General features: G+C 45.7%; 1 protein-coding gene across 1 annotated transcript; it reads right to left on the bottom strand.

The window, feature by feature from the left end:
* Positions 1-315: 315 nt before the first annotated feature.
* On the bottom strand, positions 316-23,328 carry npas1 (neuronal PAS domain protein 1; the record flags this gene model as incomplete). Its single annotated transcript, XM_079271785.1, has 11 exons — positions 316-1,397; positions 1,494-1,606; positions 2,687-2,834; positions 3,074-3,180; positions 3,271-3,467; positions 3,836-3,948; positions 4,068-4,242; positions 10,162-10,251; positions 12,350-12,417; positions 21,500-21,738; positions 23,234-23,328. 11 exons carry the CDS (start codon positions 23,326-23,328, stop codon positions 316-318), a joined length of 2,427 nt encoding a protein of 808 aa, XP_079127911.1.
* Positions 23,329-25,931: the final 2,603 nt, after the last annotated feature.

A 25,931-nucleotide genomic window follows, 5' to 3' on the forward strand; every position in this document is an offset into this window, starting at 1 on the left:
AGCAGAGTTCATTATTGTTGTAGAGACGGAAAGTCTTCAGGGACAACCAGTCAAAAGCTTCCATGTCCCGTTTTCTCTGAGAGTCACTGTCACTTGTCCACAATGGACAGACACAATAATTCCCTATGGCAGCGACTTGTCACATATTTTAAATCGCAGTTATTCAACTCATTGTCCAATTAGTAATGTCCTTAGAGGCTTAATGTCCTGCCACTTCTGTCTCTCCTGCCCTTTTCAATGTCTCTCTTTCTGGTCTGTCACTCTGCTCCGTCTTTCATTTTTTATCTTCTCCTCCCACCTCCTCCCGTCTGAGTCTCAGTCCTCCTCGGAGCCTGCAGCCCCCCTCAGTCCGTTCATACAGAAGGGCAGGCCGGAGGAGAAAGGGCTGTCAGACGGGGAGAAACCACTGAAGGGTGGCAAGCCAGCCAACCGCTGTAGGTGGGGAAAGAAGGCTGGCGGGGGTCCCTTGTGGTGGTCCGAGCGTAGCTGCAGGCCATCGCTGTGTTCTATGCCGTGGTGGTGAGAGGGGGGCAGCTCAGGTGGAGCGTAACGGATAGTGCTGGGAGCGTAGAGGCTCTGAGGGCCCTGCGGGCCGAGGGCAAGGGGGTGGAAGAGGACCCGCCCCGCTGCGCCGCCTGCAGCCAGTCTCTGCAGCAGCTCAAAGTCAGGAGTGCTACCTATACCACCACTGCTCCGAGTGACCAACCCCGACACAACCCTGTCCTCACGGGGCAACGGGGAGGACACGGACATGGCGGGAGAAAGAGCAGGGGAAGGAGGAGTGAACAACCCTTTCGGGGGGGCGTCGCTGCTGGAAGAAGAGTCAGGGATTGGAGTGGTGGGGCTGTCGCCGTTGAGGCTGCTGGACGGTGTGTGTGCATGCGAGGGTTGAGTGGTGTGTGTGTGGGAGGTGGCGGTCTGTGTGTGTGATCCCCAACGCCCCCCGTTGGTCAGGGCTTCATGTTCAGTCTTGATGCTGGGGCTGCCAGGCAGGGGAGACGGGGTCACTACGCTTTTCAGTTGCTGGATCACAGCCCGGCCGTTGTGCACCCTGCTGCCCCTCTCCCCTCTAGTGGGGGTGTCTCCTCCCCTACTCTGTCTACCTCCTCCACCGTCTTCCTGTTTCAGTCTGTCACTGTTTCCCCCCTGGTCCCACTCTGTCTCTTCCTCGTCCTCCCCCTCGCTTTCGCTCGCCAGGTCAGAGGAGGCCGATACACTCTCCTCTGTGTGACGGAGCTCCTCCAGTCTGCGACGGGTTTCCGGAGGAGCACCCTCGGGGTCGGACCTCAGCAGGCGCTTCCTCCTGTCCTCTGATTGGATGGCAGCGGTGGTAAATTTCTCTCTGCCTTTAGTGTCGGGGTCACTCTTCCCCACCGAGCTCTTCACTGGTTGCGAGCCTGATGAGGAAGGATGATAAAAAAGAGGCACAAGAAGGTGTTTACGTGTGTCAGTGGGCATCACGGGAAGGTACTAATGTGTGTGTAGCATCCTACCTCGGGCCTGGGGGGAACTGTCGGTGGGGGACGAGCTAACTCGAAGTCGCTCTGCTCTTACATTCTCTGGTAGCTGCAGTATATCCAGGGGAGTGTCGGGCAACTCTGTTCGACTGGATGGATGGATGATGTTAGAAATAGAGATAGTTAGATAGACGGATGGACAAACAGACTATGAAAATTTAAAAGGAGAAAGGGAGGGAGAAAAGCTGCACGCATACACCAATGATCATCCACCACTTAAAAGCCACTTAAAGCAAAAAAAAAAAAAAAGCGCTATTGCTGTGCTGATTTGAGTGAATACTTAGAGATGGAAACAACATATAATCTGCCGAATAACAACCTCCAATAGCCAAACTGCCCCTTGTAACCTCCACCAAGCACATCATCCCAATTCTCTAAACAACAGCCCTTAACACACAATACACAAGCACCGACACGCAAAACCGACAGCCCGTCAAGACACACACACACACACACACACACACACACACACAGAAACACACGCACAAGGCCCCACTCAGCAGCCCACCTATACACAACTAAGCTCAGACAAGGAGGAGGCTGTTGGAGAAGTTAATGAGCTCTTGTAATTACAGCACTAATTAACTGAAACACCATTCAGCCCCAAAATTCTGACATCCATTTGTTGTAATTATATAGCTTCAGTCCAATTAGCATTGAAATTCAGCCTACTCCTCTTGTTTTTGTCTCACATTTTTATTATGTACGTGCGTGTGTACAACGTGTGCATGTATCTTCCAAATGTGTGTTTGCGTCAGTGTCTGGGTGAATATGTGTGTGTATACAAGAGGGGAAGAAGGGGGAAGCCTATTTTGTCGAGGTTACTGCAGTTGTTGTGCCTGTTGAGTGAGTAAATAAAGCCTTAAACTAAAATAACACGACATTTAAATTGTAATTTGAACAGAAACAAAAGGTGCAGAGTCTTGGAATTTCCTGAATCAAAGCCTCCTTATAAGATCATGACATTAAATAGTGAGTAAATAATGCTAAATTGCTGTTTACATCCTCTGCAGAGTAATGACTTTTACTTAAAACTATTTTAAGAAAACTCTGTAAAAATAAATAAATGAATAATAGAGGAAAGAAAGTGAATATATATATATATATATAATATATATAAAGTCAGTTCCTACCAGCAGTCCTGGAGCACAGGCTGTGGTTGCACTGACCTCAGAATGTAGTTGACCCAGATGACGTTGCGTTCATGGGGGGCTTTGTGGTTGATGGAGACGGTGGCACTGGACTGGATCCACAGGTAGCCTCCTCTCCTCTGGAGCCAACGGTAGTAACCGGTCACCACCTGGCCTTTCCTTAACACTGAGAGGAGATGGGCGGAGGATGGAAAGAAAGGATGCCAAACAGGACACGGGAGAGAAGGACAGGGAAGAAGCAAGTTATTGGTTTGGCAGTTCATGATGATGGCAGCAGAGGGCGCCTATCACAACAGGACAGAATGAGATTTCAACTGGCTCTCCATCGCAAGTTCAGACACTGTGTAGGATAAGGTGGGTGGGGATGAATTACATGTACTACACATGCATATAGATTTGACTTACAGTCCTCGTGGCTCTGCCGGAGGTTCTCCAGGTCTTCTACATGGATGAAGTGGTAACAGGTGTGTCCCACCACCTCTGCTGGGGTCAGATCCATATACTCTGAGATCCTGTAAAGTCATGCAACAAAAATACACTCATTTGTATGCATTCAATGTCCATACCGCTTAACCTCAACACACGGAGAAGAAAACCCCTACCTGTTCTCACAATATGTGACCTGTAGGTCCATGTTCACTCGGAAGACAAACATTTGGCTCTCCATGCGGACTTCATTCAGTGTGGAGGGCGGGAGGGTGTGTGCCAGTGAAACCAAACCAATCGGTCGACGTACTGAGCGCGTGGAGCCCGGCACAAGCGCAGGGCGGCAGCGGATCCGTCCTGTCACATGGATCACCTGACAAACAGAAGACATCAGGATGGACTCGTTTCACAGGACCCTTTGTCATTGCTGGACCTTACACAATCCAGGGTACAGAAAATAACAATAAAACGTCATATTCAAAGGTAAAGAACGCAGCAGCACAGGCATTACAGCAGTGCGTGCAATAAACTGGCTGTTATGTGCAGCGTTCCAGTGTAAAATAAGGTCACAACCATAAAACACACTGACAACGACCAACTTGACAGAGCTGTGAAACACCCGACCTGTAAAACAATATGACAAGACTCTTCTTGTTATTTCACCATCCCAAGAACAAGCAGGTAAATAGGAGTAATACAAGGCATTTTTTTTCAAATGATGAGAAATGATCTTCTCTGTACCTTGTATCCAGAAGACTTGACATGCAGGCCTCTTTTGGTGAGCGTGGACTTCATGCGGATGAAGTAGCCGCGGTCGTGAGGCTCATCAGCAGGAGAATGAGGACTAGACGGAGCTGTTGAGAAGACGTAAAACTATAAAACATATCCATCCTGAAGGATTTGTCATCAATTCAATTATTTTTCGTTTTCGTTGTTTCGACGACGTCAATTTATTTTTGTAGATCGAAAGTACCGGGTTCAGGGGTACCAGCGAGAGATGAGGTGGATGCGGAGCTGGAAGCGCTCTCGGGGCCCGTGTGACAGCCGGCCTCTGCCCTCAGATGCGGTCTGATTCCCAGCCGCTCGGCCATCTCCACGTGGTCCGCCGGGTGGATGTAGTCAAACACACTGCTGCCGGTCACCTCCACCTGAAGAGCAACGCATACACTGATCAAAAACTGAAGCTTAGAGCACAAACGCCTGCACATGAGCGCCCACACACACACACACACACACACAAACAATCACACACAGGAAAAAATCAATATAAGTTATGGCAGGAAAATGAAAGCACTGCTCTGGGTTACAACTCAACAAGGAGTGTAGCGGTTGTAAGACATTCTCACACACACACACACACACGCACATACATACATTTAAGTCCAGTCTCAGAGGACCAAGTGACTTCAGTATTACACAAATAAAACCAGGCGAGATAGAAATCAATTGTATTTGCTGATTAAAAACAGGTGAACTCCAAGTATCTCCAAAGGTCACATTGCTATTCTTCTTATTCCCTGTGTCCCTCCCTTCTCCTTCATTCAGTAACAGTCTATCCCGGCAGGCATAAAGAGCAATGCAACAGCTCATTCAGCGCTATATGATCCTATCATCATAATGCATCACAGTCACATCTCTAATCATTTAAAGGTAATAATGGCGCTGCTCTTGCATGGCATCCATAAAAGCAGCACAATCGAAGCGGGCGTGATTCCATCTGAAGCTGTATGCATGATTGTGTGTGTGTGTGTGTGTGTGTGTGTGTGTGAGTGAGAGAGAGCGCGAGAGAGAGAGAGAAAAAGTAATATGGGAGAGAGCGTATGCATGCTTACACACACGCATACAGTTTCTATTACATCTGTGAATGTGTGTGTGTCTGTGCATGTGCGTGCCAGTACCATTCCATCTGATAAAGCCGTGGCTGCAGCAGCCTCACACCCTTGTCTGTAGGACACAGCCATTTATTACCGGATTAGAGCCATTTACTGCAGGCTTTATGGGAGCCTCAGCAGGCCCTCAAGGACATCACAGCCGGGGGAGCGGAAGGAGCGGGAACAGGGAAGGTGGGAGCAGAGGAATGAGGTGGACCATGAGTGAACGGAGAGGGGTGTAGATGGAGGAAACCCCAACGAGTGAGGGAGGATAAGCGAAGGGGATAGAGGTTCTTAGCCCCATGCAGGGCTTAATCTCTTGAGGGATGTCCTGTTTTTTGGAAATTTGCCACCAAATATATAATTAAATACTGGGATTTGGAGTGATTTCCCAACATACTGGAAAACCTACCGTTGCTACCTTTTGACATTATGTACCTCAGCCAAAATATAAATCAGATTATTACTTCTTTGTCCTAAATTTGATGGAGATAGCATAACAGAAATTGATCAAGTCAAGTGATAAAGAGAGGCTCCTGTAGCAGCTAGCAGTTTGCAAAGACCTCGCTAACTTTTGAGCGATCCAATCACGTTGGAAAGATTTGTTTTCCTTTTCACTTGTTACATCTGAGAAGATGAAGATACGCTCGCTTCCGTTTCATTGACTTTAAAGTCAGCACCTGCAATAAGACATTTATTTTGGCTGCGGTGAGAGAGAACCAAAACAGTGGAGTTGCAGCCGGACAGCGAAACAATGAGCTGAAACTCTGTAAAACTCTGTGAAGTTGAGATGAGCTACAGATTCAATTGATAGATAATTACCGTACTGTTTAGTGTCTTAGTTATCTATAACTAACGATCAAGCCCACCATGTGTTTTTAGGTTCTTTCATATGAACATTGAATCTTCAAAAAGAAAGATCTTTTTCTTTCTATTTTCAGGATACCGTGATCACCATCTTGTGCTGTTTTCTGTATTTATGTCTTTTGCTGACCAGCAGATGATCGTGATTTAAGATGATTACTGCCTCTTAAAGAAATGCCTTTTCAGTTTCACACTTGCCCAAGAAAGATCTTGTATAGATCGAAATGTTGCTTTGAAAAGAAAAAAAGGACAAATAAACTATTTATTCGGAGCCTAATAGTCTGCAGAACTCCTTTGTGCTCTGCAGCAATTTTTGTTGTTTCGCACCTGAGTATCTTTGCCTGGATGTGCACATACTTGGTCCCTCTTCCATAATGTTTATGGTCCGAAGAGATATCCTGTGTATTAAAAAGATGACATGGAAAGCTTCACAACAACCTCCCCGAGTAGTTCTTTCTCTCTTTCGGATCCCTCTTGTCTTCATGATGCAGATAAAACGTCAGCAGTGTAATTACTAGGTGCTGGGTTTTTGTGGAACTCTGGATGAACCATGCTTTAAGCATATTTATTACAGATGATATCAAGATACGGCTGTTTGTCTGTCTGTGGTCACGGTGTCTGTGTTTCATGAATAGCGATTCCACTGCAAAAGGAGTTCTTGTCATTGTTTAAACAAGGACTAAATTTACCTCTGCTCAGAACACTGGACCAGCCATCTGAAAGAGACACAATCCCCTGGCCCTGTGGTATTGGAAAACAAGGTAGAGAGACAAACAGGTCCTTATGGGCTTTAACGGGCTTAAGACCTATCCGAATAATATCACCCCATCACAGGCAGGAGGGAGGGATCGGAAAAAGATCAGACAGAAATGAGAAGACGAGAAAGAGACGGAGCGATTGAGAGGATGAGTCAGGCTCAGACATAAAAACAGGGATAGAATGTGGCGCGAAGGGGAGACGTGAGGAGAGACCGAGATCATTCAAATCCCTCTGAGTGTGTGAGTGTGTGTGTGTGTGTGTGTGTGTGTGTGTGTGTGTGTGCGTATGCAGGCACACGGCGCGACTCTGTTTCCCTGCGTATGTGACTAGACTGTCTGTTTTTGTGTCTCCTCGCGTCATTATGTGTCATTGTTTGTGTGAGTAGTTGCCTGTCAGTGCACCTGCGTGAACCTGCTTGTGTGTTTGTGTGTGTGTGTGTGTGTGCATACGTGCACGTATGTATGGTAGTGTGGTGGGGGTGAAGGGGGAGGAGGAGGGCAGCAAGCAGGGGAAGGAGAGACATGATATAAATAATAGCAGGGGGCTTTAATATGTATGAGGCATCCGGGCAGTGGTCCACAACACACTCGCAGCCCTCAGCCTTCACTGACTGATGGGAGAGGAGAGGGAGGGAGGGCTGGAGGGGGGGGGGGGGGGGGGGGGGAGCGGGGGCTGCATACTAACCATTCCCAGATCAATTCTCCCCTCCCTTAATCCACCATCCTTCCTCCCTCCTCTTTACCCCATTTATCCCTTTTCTTTCTTCTCCCGGCCCCTTCCCATACTTCTCCATCCTTTTCATCTCTCCTCCCTCCAATTCTTCATCTGCCCCAGCCTTTGTCTCCTCTTCTTCAACTCCATCTATCCATCTCTTTCCTCCTCTACCTCCTTTCGATCCCCCTCCCCTCTCCTGCTTTGTGGCATTCCCGGGTTTTATCCCTGATGTGCTTCCGGCCTGGAGACCCGGTGAGAAGAAAAATGATACCTGCAGGCGCCAGGGGAGTGGGCGGCAGGCTGTGCCCTTGGTCAAGGTGCCTGACCTGGGCTAAGCCGGCTAAGCAACCCCCCTGTCAGGGGAGAAGCCCAGGGTGTAAGCCAGGGCAGAGGGGTCAGACAGGGGGACAGGAGACGGCAGGGCAGGGGCGGTCCACAGGGGCGACATGCCCTCTAAAACAAACCACCAGTTACACTTTTTCACTCAGAACATCATTTGTTTGTCTGTCCTTCCTCTCTCCCCTGTGTCCGACCCCACTCGCCAACAAAGTGTTTTTGTCCTCTCCCTCCCACCTTTCCTTTCTCTCTTTTTGTATTTTTTTTCGTTCTCGTTTTAGGTGTCTATAAACACACTATATCCTCCCTCTCATGTATCCCCCTAACTCATCTCAACTTATATCTGCTCTTTCTGGCTGTCTCTCTTTCTCATCATAAACACCCCCCCGCCCGCTCTCATCTTGTCAGGAAGGTAAACGTGGCGTTGTATGTTCAAGGTTCAGAACGTAATCTTCGATCATAAATAATTTCATTAGAATGCTGATGGTTCAGGCCCTGTTTGAGTAGATGTGATGGGTTAGGCCATCTGCTCAGCTGATAAGAACAGCTCTGTTTTATTAGCATCTCCACCAAAGCCTCGGCTGTCTTGTTTACCTAGGCAATCCCAAGGCGAATTTCATTCCTTCTGCACATTTAAACTCTATTTACACACTCAGACTCTCTCTCTCTCCTCTTTACCACTGTCTCTCATTCTCACCCCTCTTCCACTCCTTTGTTTTCCTTCTCTCTCATAATTGTCTGTCTGGTTCTCTATCTTTCTCTCCGTATCTTCCTTTTTTTTTGGTGCGTATTCAGACTTCCACCACTCTGTCTTCCTGATGCATTTAGGTCTTTGCAAAGTAAAGACCCAAGACACTCCATGGCAGGTGCACACAAACAACTCTCGTCCTGGTCGCTCTATTCAAAACAGGATGGGTTTGTATTTCTTCTCAAGTCATGTATAATACAAACTTGCATGCCCATATGTACATTAAACAAGTTGTTATCGTCTCCCTACTGGCTGTGAAGAGATCTCTTCCTAATGTGTCTCCTTCTAATAAGCAGCCTATGCATGTTGCTGCCGAAGCTGACGTGCCCGTCCTGCTGAATGTAAGTGTACGACCGAGCTATTGCGGCAACGAAGATTGCATACAGAGATTACAAAAGCTGTGACTGGTCTGCTTGTGTTTCTTCCTAAAAGTTTATTGTACCAGATAGTTGACATTGAATACAACATTAAAAAGTAAAATCTTGTTTTACTCCAAGGCGTGTCAGTACACAGCGACATTAATGTGGTTACATTCGCAACAGAGCACATATTTGACCACATCCAACCACACTTCAACCTACAGTTACAACCCCCGATTTATTTGAAAAAGAAAACGAAGGTGAATGGTCAAATTATTATCAGTTATGCCGTATAAATCAAACTAACGATAAATCAAAATGTAAAGGTGTCGACGGTGGGACTCCGGTTAATCCCTTGTGTCAAATATACATTGTGCTAAAGATATCTGGCATCTTTATTCTGTGAAATAAAATGCATTCTAAAGTTTAGCAGGAAGTAAAATAAGGAAGCAGGAAGTATCCCTCTGACAATGCACAGCAATGAAACTCTGCCCATATTATATTCATACATGACAGTAATTTCAAACTAAAATAAACTTTATCAGATACCCACTTGACTCTAAAATATATTTCCACACAGAGCCACAGTCTGTGGATTTTGTCTCTCTTACAGTGTGGTCCTGTTCCGAGGTGGCCAGTATAGACGGGGAATTGATAACAGTGACCAATGAGCCTTCAATTGACTTATAACACGTGAGTATTGTACTAAGGAGATAGAGTAGAAACACTTCCTTCCTTTAATGTAGACAAGGGCAAACCCTCAATCACAGCACATTTACACATTAAAGAAAAAACACATTTTCTTCCGTTACTGAAGCACTAACTTCCCTCTTTCTCACCCTCTGTCGTGCTGTACCAATTCTTCTTACTTCGAAACATCTCTCTCTTATCACGCCTCTCCTCCTTTCCTCCCCCCCTCTCTCTCTCTCTCCGGCTGTCTCTATCTATCTTCCCATCCCCCTTGGTGTTTTTCCCCCTCCTTACAATCAATGTGGCTTTTAAGATGCCTATCGATTTGTTCCCCTAGACAGGCCCAGCGCGCTGGGGCGACACTTTGATTGCTGGGCCAGTAATTACTGTTATTATTTATGCATCTGGGCAAAATGGCAGGACTTAACATTCACAGTACAAGAGGCCACAGGCAATCAACAGAGGTGAGCACCTGGAGAGGGAGACAAGGCGGTAGAGAGAGGTAGACAGAGAGTAGCATTGCCCCCATGAGAGTTGCACTCCAGAGATGAGCGCGAAGAGTGCAGTCAAAGATATTCACACTCACACACGCACACACACACACACACTCCAGGGAGGGGGATATGAAAGCGTAAGCAGAAGATAGGCACATGTGTGCAAATGTGCTTGTATACAAAGGATTATTCCAATGTGTGTGTACGTGTGTGCGCAATGAGGTCGTCTTACCTGTGAGAGTCCCAGGTAGATAGAAACTGTCTCTGAGATGTAGAGGAAACGTCCCTCCTGACTGACCACGAACACAAAGCCATCCAGAGACTGTGCATATAAAAAACACGCACACACACACACACACACACACACACACACACAAACACACACACACACATAAAGGCAAACAGAAACAAGACAGACAAATTAGAGCAATTAGTGTGTATCGAACAAATTACAATGAGCTAGAGAACAAACAACCCGTCACCCCTCGGCCTCTTCTCTCAATTCACAAACACACACACACACACACACACACACACACACTAACAATCATAATCATGTGCACACACAAACACACACACATGCACAAATGTGAACAGACACAAAACAGGGGCCTTAGATGCAAGCGGCAGCTCCATACAACAGCTGCCGACAAGGCCTGCATAACTAAACACACAGAAAGCAGCACAGAGACAAAAGTACCACATGTGCGTACACACACACACACACACACACACACACACACAGAGTCAGACATTTAGACAAGCACACACACAAACATACATGAACAAATAGAGCAAAGAGACATGAGAAACTGAGCTTATAGACTGGAGCTGTTTCAATCAACTGTAATAAACTCAGAGTCAGAGCATCATCCTGTAGGGCCACACACACACACACACACACACAGACGTAAACACACACTCAGACACTGGTACAGACACAGACACAGATAGAACCAGAGTCATTATAGCCTGCAGTGATTCTAATGAGAAGTGAAAGGTATACAGCCAGGCCATTAGAGAGGACTGCTTCAGAGAATAATATTAATCGTCATAACAAGCATCCAGGAGTGAGCCGACACAGCCTCAGTCTCACACACACACACACACAGACCAGGGCCACTTTGCTCTAGAAGAATGATTGCTATTTTGGCGGCCCAGTGCTTAAAGTGGCAGAGGTAATTTATGCAACTGACACATCCAGTATGCAAATGTGTGGCCGGGGTGTGGGGCGTCGTGTGTCGCGGCGAGGAGAAACCAGCCGCCTGAATGTCGGAGAACTAAAGTGCAATTATCAGGCTATTACGGCGGGAGGACGGCTGGGAGGAAAGAATCATACAGTTTTTCTGGAGCGTTAATTTGATTTCTATCAGTGTCGTTCCCTAAGCCTCTTCCTCTTTAAAATGCCAGAGAAGAGCAGACATATGCAATGTTTCTTTGTTTTACCACAACCTTCTCAATTATCAGCTGCTATTCTTTTTGTCTCTCTCTCTACCTGTTACAACTGCTACCTGTTTCCTGCTTGGCAAATGTATTTGTTCAATTCGAAGACCTTTACATAAGACATAAGGCATTACGTTCAGTTTAGTTTTTCTTCAGCCTTCTCTACTCTGGTTGCTCCCCCAACCATCGCTCCTCCCTCAGCCTCCTAAACCTGCAGTGTTACCTTCTTCACACTTCCTCTGAGTCTTTGTCTCTACATCCTGCACTTCGTCATCCCTGCAGCCCTCCTGCCCCAGAATCCCCCTCAGGCTCCATTCATCCGTCAGTGCAAACGGAAGCATTCTTCGGCAGCCAACGATATCGTCCGAGCATCTGAGGTTTAGGAGATGTGTGGGTGTCCATGTGTGTGTATGGGAGGGCATGCCATAAGGAGTTTGCTTGGGAAATGTATGTCTTGAGAGACTGAGGTATGGAAGACTTGAGCTGGTACAAACTGTGATCGCACACAGCACCTACACACTGCAGCACAATGCAGTCATTTACGTGACAAATGTGCTTCTCTGTCAAGGAATATACTTGAACAAATTGACCCTGTGATCCATTCTGAAAAACAAAGGTTTCCCTGCATAAACATCAGAGCATAGCTGTGTGAAGAAAGCCATAATAGATTCGAAACCTTTCAGATAAACAGACGGATTATTTGTTGATTTATGGTTCGAGAACATTGAAGTTATCCTAATTCTCAAGATGAATAAACCATTTAAAAATCCATTGTACTATCTGACCATTTTCCCAAAGCCAAAAAACGAGGCAATTTGACATTTTTGAGGCATGGTTTTGCAGAGGATGGAGAAGACAGAATACTCTCACAAACCCACTACAGTGAAAACATCACAAACACATCACGTAAAGACATGTAGTTACATGAAATTACAATCATTACAGAAGGAGGAGGGTGTATGTGCTGCGGTCTTTACCTGCAGGAGGTGCGCCCCTAGGTGCTGCTCAAACATGTCAGCGGCTAGAGAATGACACGATCGTCTTACTGCAGAGAGAAAGTAGACAAACACACATCAGACACTGACTGACGTAAAAATGTACTTGATACCACATGTTCAAAAGCTTTGAGAGTGATCATCAAAAGTGTCATTATGAAGGGACTGTCTTAAGATCCCTGGTCGCTCTTACCACTCAGACACAAATCTTAGTTTTCCATCCGAAGTACAGATTTGAGACGGTATCTGTCATACACGTACTACACTGCAGAGTCAATACATTTTCAGTTCATATTAAATACTTACATAGATAAGAAATAGATATTGCTACGCTATAAATTGTAAAAAGAGTTTTTGAGGTTAGTTTTGCTGCATGTTGTTCCTCTCTCCTCCGATTGTCATCTCTCTACTAATACTAAAAAAGCTTAAAAATGTATTTGTTTGTATCCCTCCATTTTGTAGAAAGTGAAAGAAAGATCGCGGCAGGAAAAGAGATGTATAATGTGGGGCTTGTTTTCTCAAAAACTGAAAAACTCCAAGAAAAGCTGAGTATTGTAACTCAGTGGACATTCACAGACTTGTAGGGATCAGGAAGAATTTCAATCAACTCGGCAGTTACTCCCCTTTCTGATTGGATGAATATAGATATGGCATATAAGTAATTATTCAAAATGATCTGTAAAGATGACTTGTTCATCAGTGACTGTAATGATGTTGCAGTATTTAAATCTGCACTGAAATGAAAAGTAAAACTCGATCAAATCAAGTCTGATAAACAGAAGAATCGACCGAAGCGGCTGCATGGCTGAAAGAAACTGAGCATAAGGAGAGTGTGCCATGTGACGCAAACCACTCGATTGCCAGCAGACAAGCAAAGAAACACACACACACATGCACACACACACACACACACACACACACACACACACACACACACACACACACACACACACACACACACACACACACACACACACACACACACACACACACACACACAGTGTCTGCATCGCCACTCTTAATGCATCCCAAACACAAGCTATCAGAGCTGCTTCAGTGCCAAAGTGGTGCTGTTTACCAAGGCAATTACAATACAAATAGAGTTGGAGGTGGTTAGGTGGGGGGGGGGGGGGGGGGGGGGTGAAGATAGGTACGAGAGGAGCAGAGAGGGTATGGCAGGGAAAATGAGAAAACACTAAGGAAGGCGAGAGTGATCACTTTCTCCCAGGCACACCTGGGCATGAGGGGCTGCAGTGACGTGGAAGATTAATTCAGCAATCAGTCCTATTAACTGTTTTATGTCAAAAAGAGTGGGTGACAGTGTGTGTGTGTGTGTGTGTGTGTGTGTGTGTGTGTGTGCGTGTGGGTGCGCACCAGCGAGTGTATGATTGCAAAAGCAGGGACCATACGTGAGAAGTAATCTCACTCCCAACAGGGCTGCTTTTGAACACAATGTTCCTTATCCGGCAGAGACAAACTATGTATGTGTGTACAAGAGCATATGAATGTGTGCATGTGTGTGCACGACTTTAAGAATCATTGGATATCTGTGTGTGTGTGTGTGCATGCACGACTTTAAGGATCATCGGATATCTGTGTGTGTGTGTGTGTGTGTGTGTGTGTGTGTGTGTGTGTGTGTGTGTGTGTGTCGCTGCAAGGCTGAGGGAAATCAATACACGTTATGACAGGAAAATGAAAGCGCTGCTCTGGGTTACAACTGAACACAGAGGGAGGGTCGGAACACACACACACACACACACACACATATATACAATCACACACACACACATCTATATCGCACAGCTGCCTGCTTGTGATGTGGGTTCGGTGAAGAGAGGATGGAGGCATTCCATTAGAGCTATAGACACACACACACATACACACACTTCAGGAATACACACAGCAATGAATTCTCATGCACAGACTACACAGCGGCAACATGCCCTCCGATTAAACAACACAAATACCCGCGCACGCACACACAGACTCACACACGCATAAATACAGAGTTGCCGGACAAAGCCACAGTGGCATTGTGAGATTGGGGTCCCCCTGTGTGACAGAGTGTGAATATAAATAAGGCAAGTCCATTCAGGGCTATGAAAGGGGGTCTGGTGCTGGGACCCTTCAGCCTAGCCAGTCACTGCCTGGAGGGGGATGGTTGAGCTCTCTGCCTGCCTATCAGGCTCCCTTGTGGGGCTGCGATGGAGCTGCAGCGCTGGGGAGTCGAAAGGAAGCAACCCCCATCATGACCATCTGAGAATGACTCTAAAACAAATGCACACAGGCACGCACACACACACACTGTGATGTTGGTTTGTGTATGCCTCACAATTGAAAAAAAAAAATACATGGAGCGTGCAAGTGTCTTGGGTTTCATGCCCGAGATCCCCAGAGGAGTGAAGGTGATGGCGGGCGATCAGTAGTGCTGAGTAGTGTCACCGTGGCGAAGGAAACGCTGGATGTGACATGAGGCCAGGAGGGCTGACGGATGAGTCTACACCCTCACACACACACACACACACACACACACACGCACACACACACACAGGACCATTTATTAAAGACTGCCAGGGTGCAATCGGGCAGCCAGGAAACCAAAACACTGGACCTGGTGTGTGTGTGTGTTTGTGTGTGGTTGTGTGGACGCATGCACAAACGTGTGCACATGTGAAGAGAGAGAGTCTCACAGCGGTGTTCGTATCTCACCCTGAGAACAAACATCCTTCTGTCGTGGTGCTGTGAACCCTTACATACATGGGTGTGTGTGAGGGCTTTGAATGATTCAGTTTGTTCCTTAAATATGATCAATTCTAATTATATACTGATTAAGTGTGTAAAAAATAAATAAAATTATCTTATTTCTGTAGCTTTGGCCCTCATTCCTATCTGGAATAACAACATTGTCCTCACAGGGTTAACTAAAGAGATCTGCGAATGCAGCGACATCGATACAACGATGTCAGACTGGACAAGAAACACGAGCAGTCAGATGACCCGACAGATTTTAACAAACCGACAGTGTAGCCAGATTATACATTTCCAACTTGTTTTGGAGTTAAAACTGCAAAATGCATGCACCCAAAATGTTGGTAATGACAACACCCAATGTAGCCAACTTATTTGGAAGAGAAAACAAAGACGCCCAATAATATTAATGCCAAAACTGTCCCATCACACTTTACGTCCCGCTTCAAATTTGACCTCCCGCTCTTAACGTCGTTAAAACTGTTTTCTTACGCAACAAGCAGTGCATAACAAATGGCGGCATGAATCTGTTGGGTGTATCTGTAAGTGTTGAATGTATGTCCCTACTCATAAACAATGTGCAAAGACAACTTTATGAATAAATTGTGCATCGTTAACATCCATGTTTGCTAGCTTGCAGTTTTCTTCTTTACTGCCTTGTGGTCAAAAACTCCACATGGTAGCTTTAATTTCAGGGTAAAAAATGTGATTTGGGTTATTTCCGAATTGAATTATGTCATACTTTCATCTAACAGTCATGTGAGCCAATTGCAAAAATGACCCCCACTACCTGCTGGGCTCTGAAAAGACCACTTACTGTACAGACAGAGGATTTTGAAAGCACCAGTGGAAATCTCAGGTCTTTTTCAGCAGCTGAACCACATTACAGTTTTACATGTTTACCTCTCAGTTTACGCAGATATCAAACCTATTTTGACCAAAACCTAGTAAATAGACCATGTGTACCTACATTCAATCGAAAGTGGCAGTACAAAAAGAAAGTACTTTGTACCGGTGACTACTGGGCAATAAGCGTTTATCACCAACCTTCCGGGTTTTTCGGTAATCAGGCTAAACTGCTGTCTGATTGTCTGATGACTCATCTCACTGTGTTGCAGCATTGTTGCCATGTTCCCAGAGCTCAGCAACAATCACCGCCATGAGGATCATGCGAGCGGTTGCTTGTGTCTGTGAGTGAGTGAGTGTGACTGAGTGAGTGTCCATGGCTAATCTCGCATTTTGCTGCATCAAACTGCATCATATTTTGGGAGGCCAGTTATGGCTGCATACTCAAAGACCTCTCGTGGTTGCGGAGACTCGCTTTCTCAAAACACCTTTTAATGTTTTATCCTGCCATTGACTGCCTGCACCTCACTCACTACTATTAACCGGCCCGCGGTTGGTAGAGTGCGGTAGTGATAACACAGCTGAGTGCCGTCTTTTAGTGTTCTGGACGATGTGTTTGTCTATCAGCCAACAGCTAACGTAACTACCAGTGCACAGCCTGCTGAGTACATCGCCGCCACTCAGCCGCTGCTGCATGGGGAGAAAGCTTGGTGAGTTTCATTTTTTTCTTTTTATTTTGGCAAGATTAAATTCTATTCTATTCTATTCGATATAACGACTTCGAGGCGATTGCCTGCATACGTTACCGCTTGTTTTTGAGTTTGAATAAAGTGTCCTTTTCCTAACAGCCCATTAGTGTGTCGACAGACGGGTTAACCAATTGTGGGTTGTATTTATGCAATCACACAATACAGCAGTGGTCGTTGCAGACACACCTGGCGGAGAGCTGCACACTATTGAGTGCACCTTTCTAGTTACTTTGGTGACTTCAGTGTTATCGACACAGTGGACAAAAAAAAGAAAACAACATACGAGTTGAAATGAACTGGAATTATCCTTTTATTAAATTATTTTGGTGAATACACATTCATCTTTTGTGCTTTTGCTTCTGTCCATGCATGTCATTTGATTGTGCTCGTGTACAGACCTGGAAGCAGACCCCGAGGTCTTTGATCGCTCCTTTCTCTCACACTCCCGTTTCATTAGCTTCCCGGGACTCTGCTGCGAGGTTTAATTTCATTGTGGGAATAGGAGATAGAATGGGCCGGGCCACCATCGGACACGTTAATTATAGTCTGACTTGCAGGTCAGTTCTCGGGGTCTCCCCAGCGCTCCATGAGAAGAAAAGATAGAAATTTAATTTGAATGATTTTCATTATACCTCTGTCGAATACATAATTTAGTCCCAGTTAAGTCCTAGAGTGATGGCCGCACACGCGCACACACCTAAACATCCCCCTACCTACATGCACATGACCACATGCTTCTCTCCACCCCCACAGTGTCAACCAGGTTCGGATGTCACCATGGGAACCAAACAGATAACAGACGCACTGCACCCCTCTTTCCTTCTACGTAGCGCTCTGTCTTCTTCTCCGTCTTTGTCCCTCAAGTTTGGCTCTGCTGCCGTAGTTTCACCCTTTCAAAACAAGAGCCTGATCACCTGCCAAGTTGTTTACGACCATCCAAATGTGACGTTTCGGCTGTTCGACAGACAGAGAGAGAAAGAGTGACCCTAATCGCAGCGTCCCTCTCTGGCGCAATTATCTTCTCAGTCTGACATCCATCCCTCCCTCCTTCTCTCTATCTCTCCTCTATCTCTCCATCTCTCCCTCACTCCTTTTTGCGGTCGAACATAATTTGAGTGCAATTAACTTCCCTTAAAAGCCCCGGCTGCTTTAAACGCCGTGAATTAGAGGGGAGGCAGATGCAGGGAGAACGCGAAGAGGCGGGGAGACGAGGGAAAAAGAGGCAATGAAAGAAAGGAGACGAGAAAGAGAGGGAGCGAGTGGAGGTGGAATGAAAGTCAATGTCACCAACGCTGGGGAGGAGAGAGGTGTGTTTGACCTCACTAACAGAGACAGTAAAACACTTGAGCTGGCCCTGTTGCTGGCAGTGAATTGTCATTGTACTGTACCTTGTAAAAGACTGAGGGCTTCTCCAGTTGCCACATTGCACCTGTTAAAGGTTGAGGTGCAACAGACTCGCGGAGAGGAGATTTATGCAAGTGATATGGAAGCATATCACAGTTGGGCGCGAAGGAGACATGGGCAAACGTTGACGTTGTTACCGAAACCCACAACGTTAACATCAATCACACTGAACAGACTGAACTCCGGATTCATGTGTTGACCTCCTGTACTTAGCATAGTTGTGTGCACGCCTTTTTTCCCCCTGTCCAATTAGATCTCTGCAATTAGTGTAGTGAGTACAATCTTATCACAAGCGATAGAAAATAAGGCTCCGGTTAAAATGAACCGGAATAATCCTGTAACGGGACATTGAAAAAGGCAATGCGCTGTGCAAACAGATACAAGCACACAGACAGAAACACACACACACACACACACAAACGGGAATGAATATCATGGGTCATTATACTTTTCCTCCCTTCAGCCTTTCCTTTTCGTTTGCTCCCTCCTTCCACAATCGGTCTCTCTCCTCCTTCTTTTCCCCCTCTCCTGCTCTCTCAATCTCTCTCTCGTTCTCTCTGTGAAGGTCATGCAATTGATTTTCCTCTGTCTATTCATTTTTCAAGACTGGCTTTGAAACGTGGGAAGCAGACAAAAGCCACATCGGCCCCTCCCCTTCCCTCCATCCCTCTCCTCGCCTCCACCTTCCTTCCCTCTCTGCTGGCCCTCGCCCGTCCAAAAACCCTCGGACAAGAGGGAGAGTAGAGGAATGCAACTCACCCACCCTTTGCCCCCTCTCTCCTCACACTCCTCTCCTCGTTCTCTCTTTATTCCGTCTACATTTGTCCCCTCCCCTCCGCTCCGTCCTCCTCTCCCTTTCAGCTGGATCTCTGACCACATTCCACTAACGGAATTAAAGTCATGCATCACACTTAAAACCCTGCCAATGCATTGTGGGTAGACTTGTTCAAACTGATGTCCAAATGACCATCGCGTTTTCAGCCCTGGCCCCGCTGAGACCGCGTGACTCGCTTGTAGAAATCTCCAAACATTTAATAAAATACTCAAGATATCAGATCCCGACCTATTGGAAGAAATGTTCAAGATAATTCAGACTGTAATACCGTTCGTAGCTGACATGCGATTCGTTGTGTTTGTCCAGCGCCTCGCAATTTTCTATGACCTTCGCGTAGCTGCTGCAGGATTCTATATATTTACAGTTATGGTTCACATTTGTAGGAGAAGTGCTCTCATAGTGTAAGCAGCATACCTCGCATTTGTCTTTGTACCACACTTCCAGTTCATGCACAGGACAGCACGGCTACCGCACACCTACTTTTCTAAACAGGTATTTTCTATCAAGGCCAAACAAAAGCCTCGAACACCGAGGCAAAACAATTCACTACGCGTGGAGCTCAGTCAAGGCCACGACTGCGCATTAGTGTGATCGTGCATGGATATCACTCAGACAGTCACATTGTGCAGCGCTGCGTGGCTGGTTAGCTATCAATGGATCCCAATGGGTTCACCCGTAATAATATTTGTGACACTGTGGCCAAAGACTGGGCTCACCGTGTCGGTATTATAGAGATCTCTGAGTGGGATACTTTTAGTCAGGTACGTATGGTTGGATATCCAACCTCAATCGTAAAAGTATACACTGAAAACAGTATGTAGCACTGACAATTGGAAACTTAATTCTGAAAAATTAAGAGCATGAGCCTAATAAGATTATATGTCTCGGGTCCCTGCCTGAATTCCATTTCGCTGATTCAGTTTCAGGGTCCTGGTATTGTGCATGCTGGCTCACTTTCACATTGACATTTCCCATAATGCAGCAATAGCGTCTTTCCTTTAGAGAATCCCTGTCTGGTAAATACCATGTCTTTTTAAACACACTTCCTCGGGTATTGCACTGGCACCACTATTTATACGCACTATTTATACCATTAAGACTATTGTGTCTTATCAGGTGTGCGTGTTACATATTGTGTGAAAGCAAGTCCCACTGAGTCACACAAAACATGCTATTAACATGACTGCTTTTGGCTCACATTACCTCAAATTCGACAAGAACAGGCACGAACACACTCAGACGCACTCACAAACACACAACTCTAATTGTACGGTAGCTGCATCATTTCCCCTCAGTAATAGCAGCAATTAGACAGGCTGTATAATTACACTGTCCTCGTTACATAGTTAATTTCTGTAATTACAAATTACACCAATAGTTTCCTCCCTCTTTCTGTAACATCTATCTCACACCAGCCTATGGAGAGTCTTCATGAATATATGCACATGTATGTTTGCAGGCCTCAGAATGAACATTATGTTTGTGTCACACACACACACAGCACAAGTAATTACGGTCGCCAATAGAGGACTGGATTTTTTGTGGCGTGGGGTGTCTCTGCGAGCGGGAGTAAATGGACTGGGATCGGGCGGCTGATTGCTTTTGATCGGCAGAGATATGTGAGATGGATGCATGAATTTCAGCGGTTTCTGTCCGTTAGTTTAGAAATTATCCTTCAACCATTGTTTCATTTACCTCTGCATACTTGCACGTTGCCATTGTCAAAGTCCATGAAAAGTTTAAATATTGAACAAGTTTTAAAAAATATTTCCGACAAGGGCTGTAAGCACGATTTTTAAAAAACGAGTCCATATCGTCCCCACCCCAAGAGAAGTTTGAGCAGACAATAAAAGGCTTGTATTATTTGGATTTCTATATTTTATGCAATTATTCACAGAAATGTAATTACCCAACACAAAGATTCTCAGAGGGAGTAATGAGGACATGACCTCAGTGTCTTCAATAGTAGATACAACTGTGTTTCCTACTGAATGGGTGTTCAGACAGAATGCAAATCGAATCAAATTTCTTGTGGTGGCGTGTTTGCATACAAAGTAATTGGAAAGATGCGATTGATTGACGCAAAGACAAGTCTGTGCAAGTAGTTGTAACTCCAGTGAAAACTTGCAGTGTATCCCGAGGCTTTATATGTATATTTCATAAACGTACAGAGACGAGATGAAGAAGGATAGAGACCGGAGGGAGAAGCAGTGATTTTGGCAGTAAGAGGCTGAGCGGAACACAAACACGCAGGCTCACTCGGTCAGACACGGTCAGTGCGTTCGTAGCTAGCTACCTTACAGCTAACATACGGTTGGTAAATTGTCTGTTTAGGGCAATAAAAGAAAAACGGTCCAGTGGTCAGAACTGTGCTAATGATGCAAGGCAAGAATTCGCTTCATGTTCTGTCTGAACACACCTAGTTTTAGGAGTTGATACATCCTCTCTTTGGTTCTAAAAATGCAATATTACAAATGCACAGTGAACTTTAGTGAAGCAAAGCAGTTTGTTTCACAGTATTTCTTTACTGTTTCTTTCCCTTTTTCTCACCTTTTCTGCAGTTGCTGTCGACCTCCCTCAGAGGGCTCCAGGGCGGGTCTCCTTGGCTGGCGAAGGTGCGCATGTGCAGGTAGCTGATGGTCAGCCGGATGACTGAGGCCTTGTCCAGCTGGCTGGTGATGGCTCCGGGCAGAGGCAGCATCTTTGCCAGCTCAAAGAACTCAAAATTCTCCTTCCCCCGCCGTGAACGAGCCGCATTGCGAGACTTCTCTTTGCGCAGGTTCTGGAGACTGAGAGGTGAACAAGGGGAGGGGGTATTAACGGAAGACATAGATGAACACAGGGAGGAGAGGAAAAGAAGAGAAGGCCAGAGAAAGATTCTGGATCAGCTCTGTGGTGGGAGAAACAGGTAAGGTGTGTCATACAATGGCCATTTACTGTTGATTGATTCATGCTCTGTATAAATGACCTGAGCATCAATCTAGAAAAGTCATTCCATAAATACAGGACATATAATGGTCATGGCTCCTGCAATTCAAGTAAAACAATCTCCCTTCTGACCCATCTCTTGCAGATTGGCCTGGTAATTACAGACAAACTCCCGTCTTCTATCTGGCAGAGCAGAGTCCTAATAATGTCATTTGCTCCACAATCCATATGTGAGCACACACACACACACACACACACACACACACACACACACACACACACAGTCTCTCGCTTCGTATCTCTCACTTCTCCTCCCTTCCTCACTCCAACCCCTCGCTCTCGCCCTCTCTCCCACTCTCCCTCTCTCCCACTCTCCCTCTCTCCCTCGCTCTCATCTGGTCCCGGGCTAGTGAGCTGAAGTCGTGATTGAGGGATCAATAGGAGAGGGAGGGGCAGAGTGACGGAGGGGGGCCGGGGCTCAGGTAGCCTGTCTCTCTGATTGGGTATTGACTCTCTTCAATGGGGCCTGAGTGGTGGAATTATGTTGTCACGGCCACTTCACAATTTGTGTCGGTGCTGCGCTGGAATAAAGTGTGTGTGTGTGTGTGTGTGTGAGCGAGAGAGACAGAGAGAGAGAGCTAGAAGAGAAAGAAGAATCCGCCTTTCTCCCTCGTGTCTGTATTGTTGATTCTCATCCTAAGAAAGACCACCAGTGGTGTGTGCGTATGCATGTGCTTGTGTGTGCATGTGTGAGGGAAAGAAATAACAGAACAAAGGGCTGTGCATCGTGTGTGTACATATGTTTATATCTTAATCAGCTGACCCAGTCGTTGTATTTCTCCCTGCTATTCTCGAACGTGTTTGTGTGTGTGTGTGTGTGTGTGTGTGTGTGTGTGTGTGTGTGTGTGTGTGTGTGTGTGGACTCATGCTGCCAGCCCTCTGTAACATCTCATTATTATACTGCCTCGACCCCAGCCACCGAGAACAATCAATACACACACATTGATTCTGCTTAGTTTTTATATCCGCCTTTAAATGACTGCCCATTAATAATTCCAGCCAAATTTACTTAATCTCCCACTAAGGGGAGGGGATTCACAGCTCTGACAGGATTGGCAGGTCAGCAACAATGCAGGTTATATGTCGCACTAAAGAGATCAGACTTATGTCTTCTGGATTGTGTTTCATTGATAGGAAATTCTTCTTCAGGCTGTCAGTGTGTGCAAGGGTGTCAATGCATGGATTTCACCTTGCAGAGATTAATTCATGGGCATGCACGCAGGCTTATACAGTATCAGCCTGTGCGTGTGTGCGTGTGTGTGTGTGTGTGTGTGTGTGTGTGTGTGTGTGTCTCACCAGGGAAGGGTGGGTGGCTTGGCCAGTAGTCCTTGTAGGAAATCCCACTCCACACTCACACACTTCCCCTCGCTGACAAACGGCATGGTTGCCATCCTTCTCCCAATCACGTGCCGACGCCGCTGTTAACGAAGGCTCTGATTGGCTGAGGATGTGACAGACTCAGACCTGGAGATCCACGACAGACAGGAGGAGCATAAGGAAAAAACAGAGAAAAAAATAGTCAGTTAAGGAAGTCAAGGAAGTATAGTTCACCAATATTCGCCATTAAATAGTTATGAACTACCTAAACGTTTACAGGGGACAGCACCTTTTTGGGGATTTCAAATTGAACACATTTTAGGGAGCCTTTGATTCTTTAAGCAAATGTGTTTCCATCACAATATATTGCATAATGTAATTTTTCAATGAAATACTTTTTAAGCTTGGAGTGAGCACAAAGCCTTTTTTTAATAAAGGAAATGATGACATCATATCTCTATTTGCAGTTTCAATTCAGCCGTTTTAATTTGAAAGAATGCAATTAGCATTAAAATGCTCGGATGGAAACCCATTCTTACTTCATCTATCAGAGAGAGAGAGAGAGGGAAAGAGAAGAAAAAAAAGAAGGTGGTGAGGTTGAGAGAGCGAGATAGAGAGCAATTAGGTACTGTACTTCCTCACATAAAGGTCAAAGACTGTTCGCAAGGTAATAGACACAAGACAAAACACTGAGCCTCCTTTGAGGTCACAATTAAGCTGAAAAATCACAGATCAAATGTCTTCCTTCGTCCCTGAGAGATTATTCAAACTTGTCTGCGACTGTAGTTTAAAGCAAACATCTCCGAAGATGAAGCACATGCCGTCCACTGCCTATACTCCCCATCTAATGCCGCCTTCTGCCAGTCTCCAACACTACCCTCCTGAAGGGGAAGTTAAAGTTGCCAATATTCCTCCCTGTCCTCAAACAGAGCGCCGCTCCTCACCCGTTTTTCTGCCCTCCCTCCCTCCCTCCCCTCTGTGCTGTGTTGACATTTAAAGGGCTCGTGTGGCCCCGAGCACCGCGGTGTCATGCCCTTGGGCCTGAGATGCCCTCTCCCTCTCTCTTACTTCCTCTCACTCTTAAACTCTCTCTGTCTTTGGCCCCGGCTGGGTCAGCACAATCGAGTCAGTAGAGCTTTGCCGGGGCAGTAGAAAATGGATTATGTCTCGAGTTTGAGCATGGCTATGCTGACCTTAGCTAAGAGGGGTCAGCAGAAGCTGGGCAGGTTTGGCAGATACTATTTCACAAATCTGGGCTAAAACAGCCAACATTAAATGTATGCATGAGAAATTCTTGGATCAATTTCAAAAGCAGCAGAGACCGTGAGGGATTAAACACAGACAGGATAGTTGTTGAAAGTGGGGATTGGGTCATTCACTTATACCTTTCGCAGTTTTAGGCGGCGATAGTAAAGCAAAAATGTATGCTTTCTGTTGCTAAATTGTCTAAAAGATTGGCCTCGATGGAAACTGAGGAGTGGGGTATATTGTGTATGTTTACCTCCAAATATTTCCTTCCACCATGCAATGTTTGATCAGAATGCATGCATTACTGGAGCTTAAAAAGTGTACTCAAAGCTCAATGCTCACTCAACAATAAGTCTACAGCTAGCGGCTCTGTGACGCTGTACTTCATATTCACAGCAGCACTTTGACCTGAATGCTAATATGCATTCAGGCTGCATGCTAATATGCTCACAATGTGACAATGCTAACATGCTAATGCTTAGCCGGTATTAATGAATGGTATGATATGGTATATTTACCATGTTCACCATCTTAGTTTAGCGTGTTAAAATGTCAAAAATGAACCATACACACAAAATGCAGCTGAGGCTGATGGGAATATTCATTTTAGAAGTACGTAGTTGATCATAAACCAAAGTTTTGACCTGATGAGGGCACTATAGGAAAAGTCAGGGGATATCTGTGCCACATTTCATGGCAATAGATGGGATTTCTCCGTCTAGAGCAAAGTGACCGCCCGTCCAACAATAGAGAACAATGGCTGCTAGACGTAGAGAACTTGTATTTGCCGTGCACTGCACTCGGCGATAACTTGGGCTGGGTGATCTATAATGTAAAATCTATGTCACAATAAAGTCACAGATAATAGATTTTCTTTTCTTTTGCAAAAATACATCAGTGCATGATTAATTAATAACAGTTTGACTAATTCATGTTTCTAGGCTGTTGGACTGAACTGTTGTGTGATTAGATATATTTGGTTGTTGGCAGCTCTTTAAAGTTCTATTACATGGGATTCAGAAAATTGACTTTAAAACTGATTGCCGTACAAGTCCGGAGACTTTATCAATCTGTTTAATATTGCTGCCCCAGATTTAATCTTTTACGAGGGCCCTTACAGTCACATCATTTTTTTGCCCGAGGCTTATGTGTTTGGCTGGGCTTCATATAGGAATCCTATGTTTTTTTCCTCTCAAGCGTGCAGCCAGCAACATTGACAGTCCTCTTTTCAGAGAGGATGGTGAAGAGAAGACCGGGTCGAGGAGAGGGCAGCTCACCTCTGTCTAACAACTTCACCTTTGTCACCTCCTCTATCTGACCGAGATAAATGCACCACATGCCAAATTAGGCAGCGTACAGGACGGAGGGATCAAAAGGAGACACAGGCAGGAAACTATTTACTCTTACATTTTCCCTGTCCAAACACACA

The sequence above is a fragment of the Melanostigma gelatinosum genome (assembly GCF_949748355.1).
Source record: "Melanostigma gelatinosum genome assembly, chromosome: 7".
NCBI classification, from domain to species: Eukaryota; Metazoa; Chordata; class Actinopteri; order Perciformes; family Zoarcidae; genus Melanostigma; species Melanostigma gelatinosum.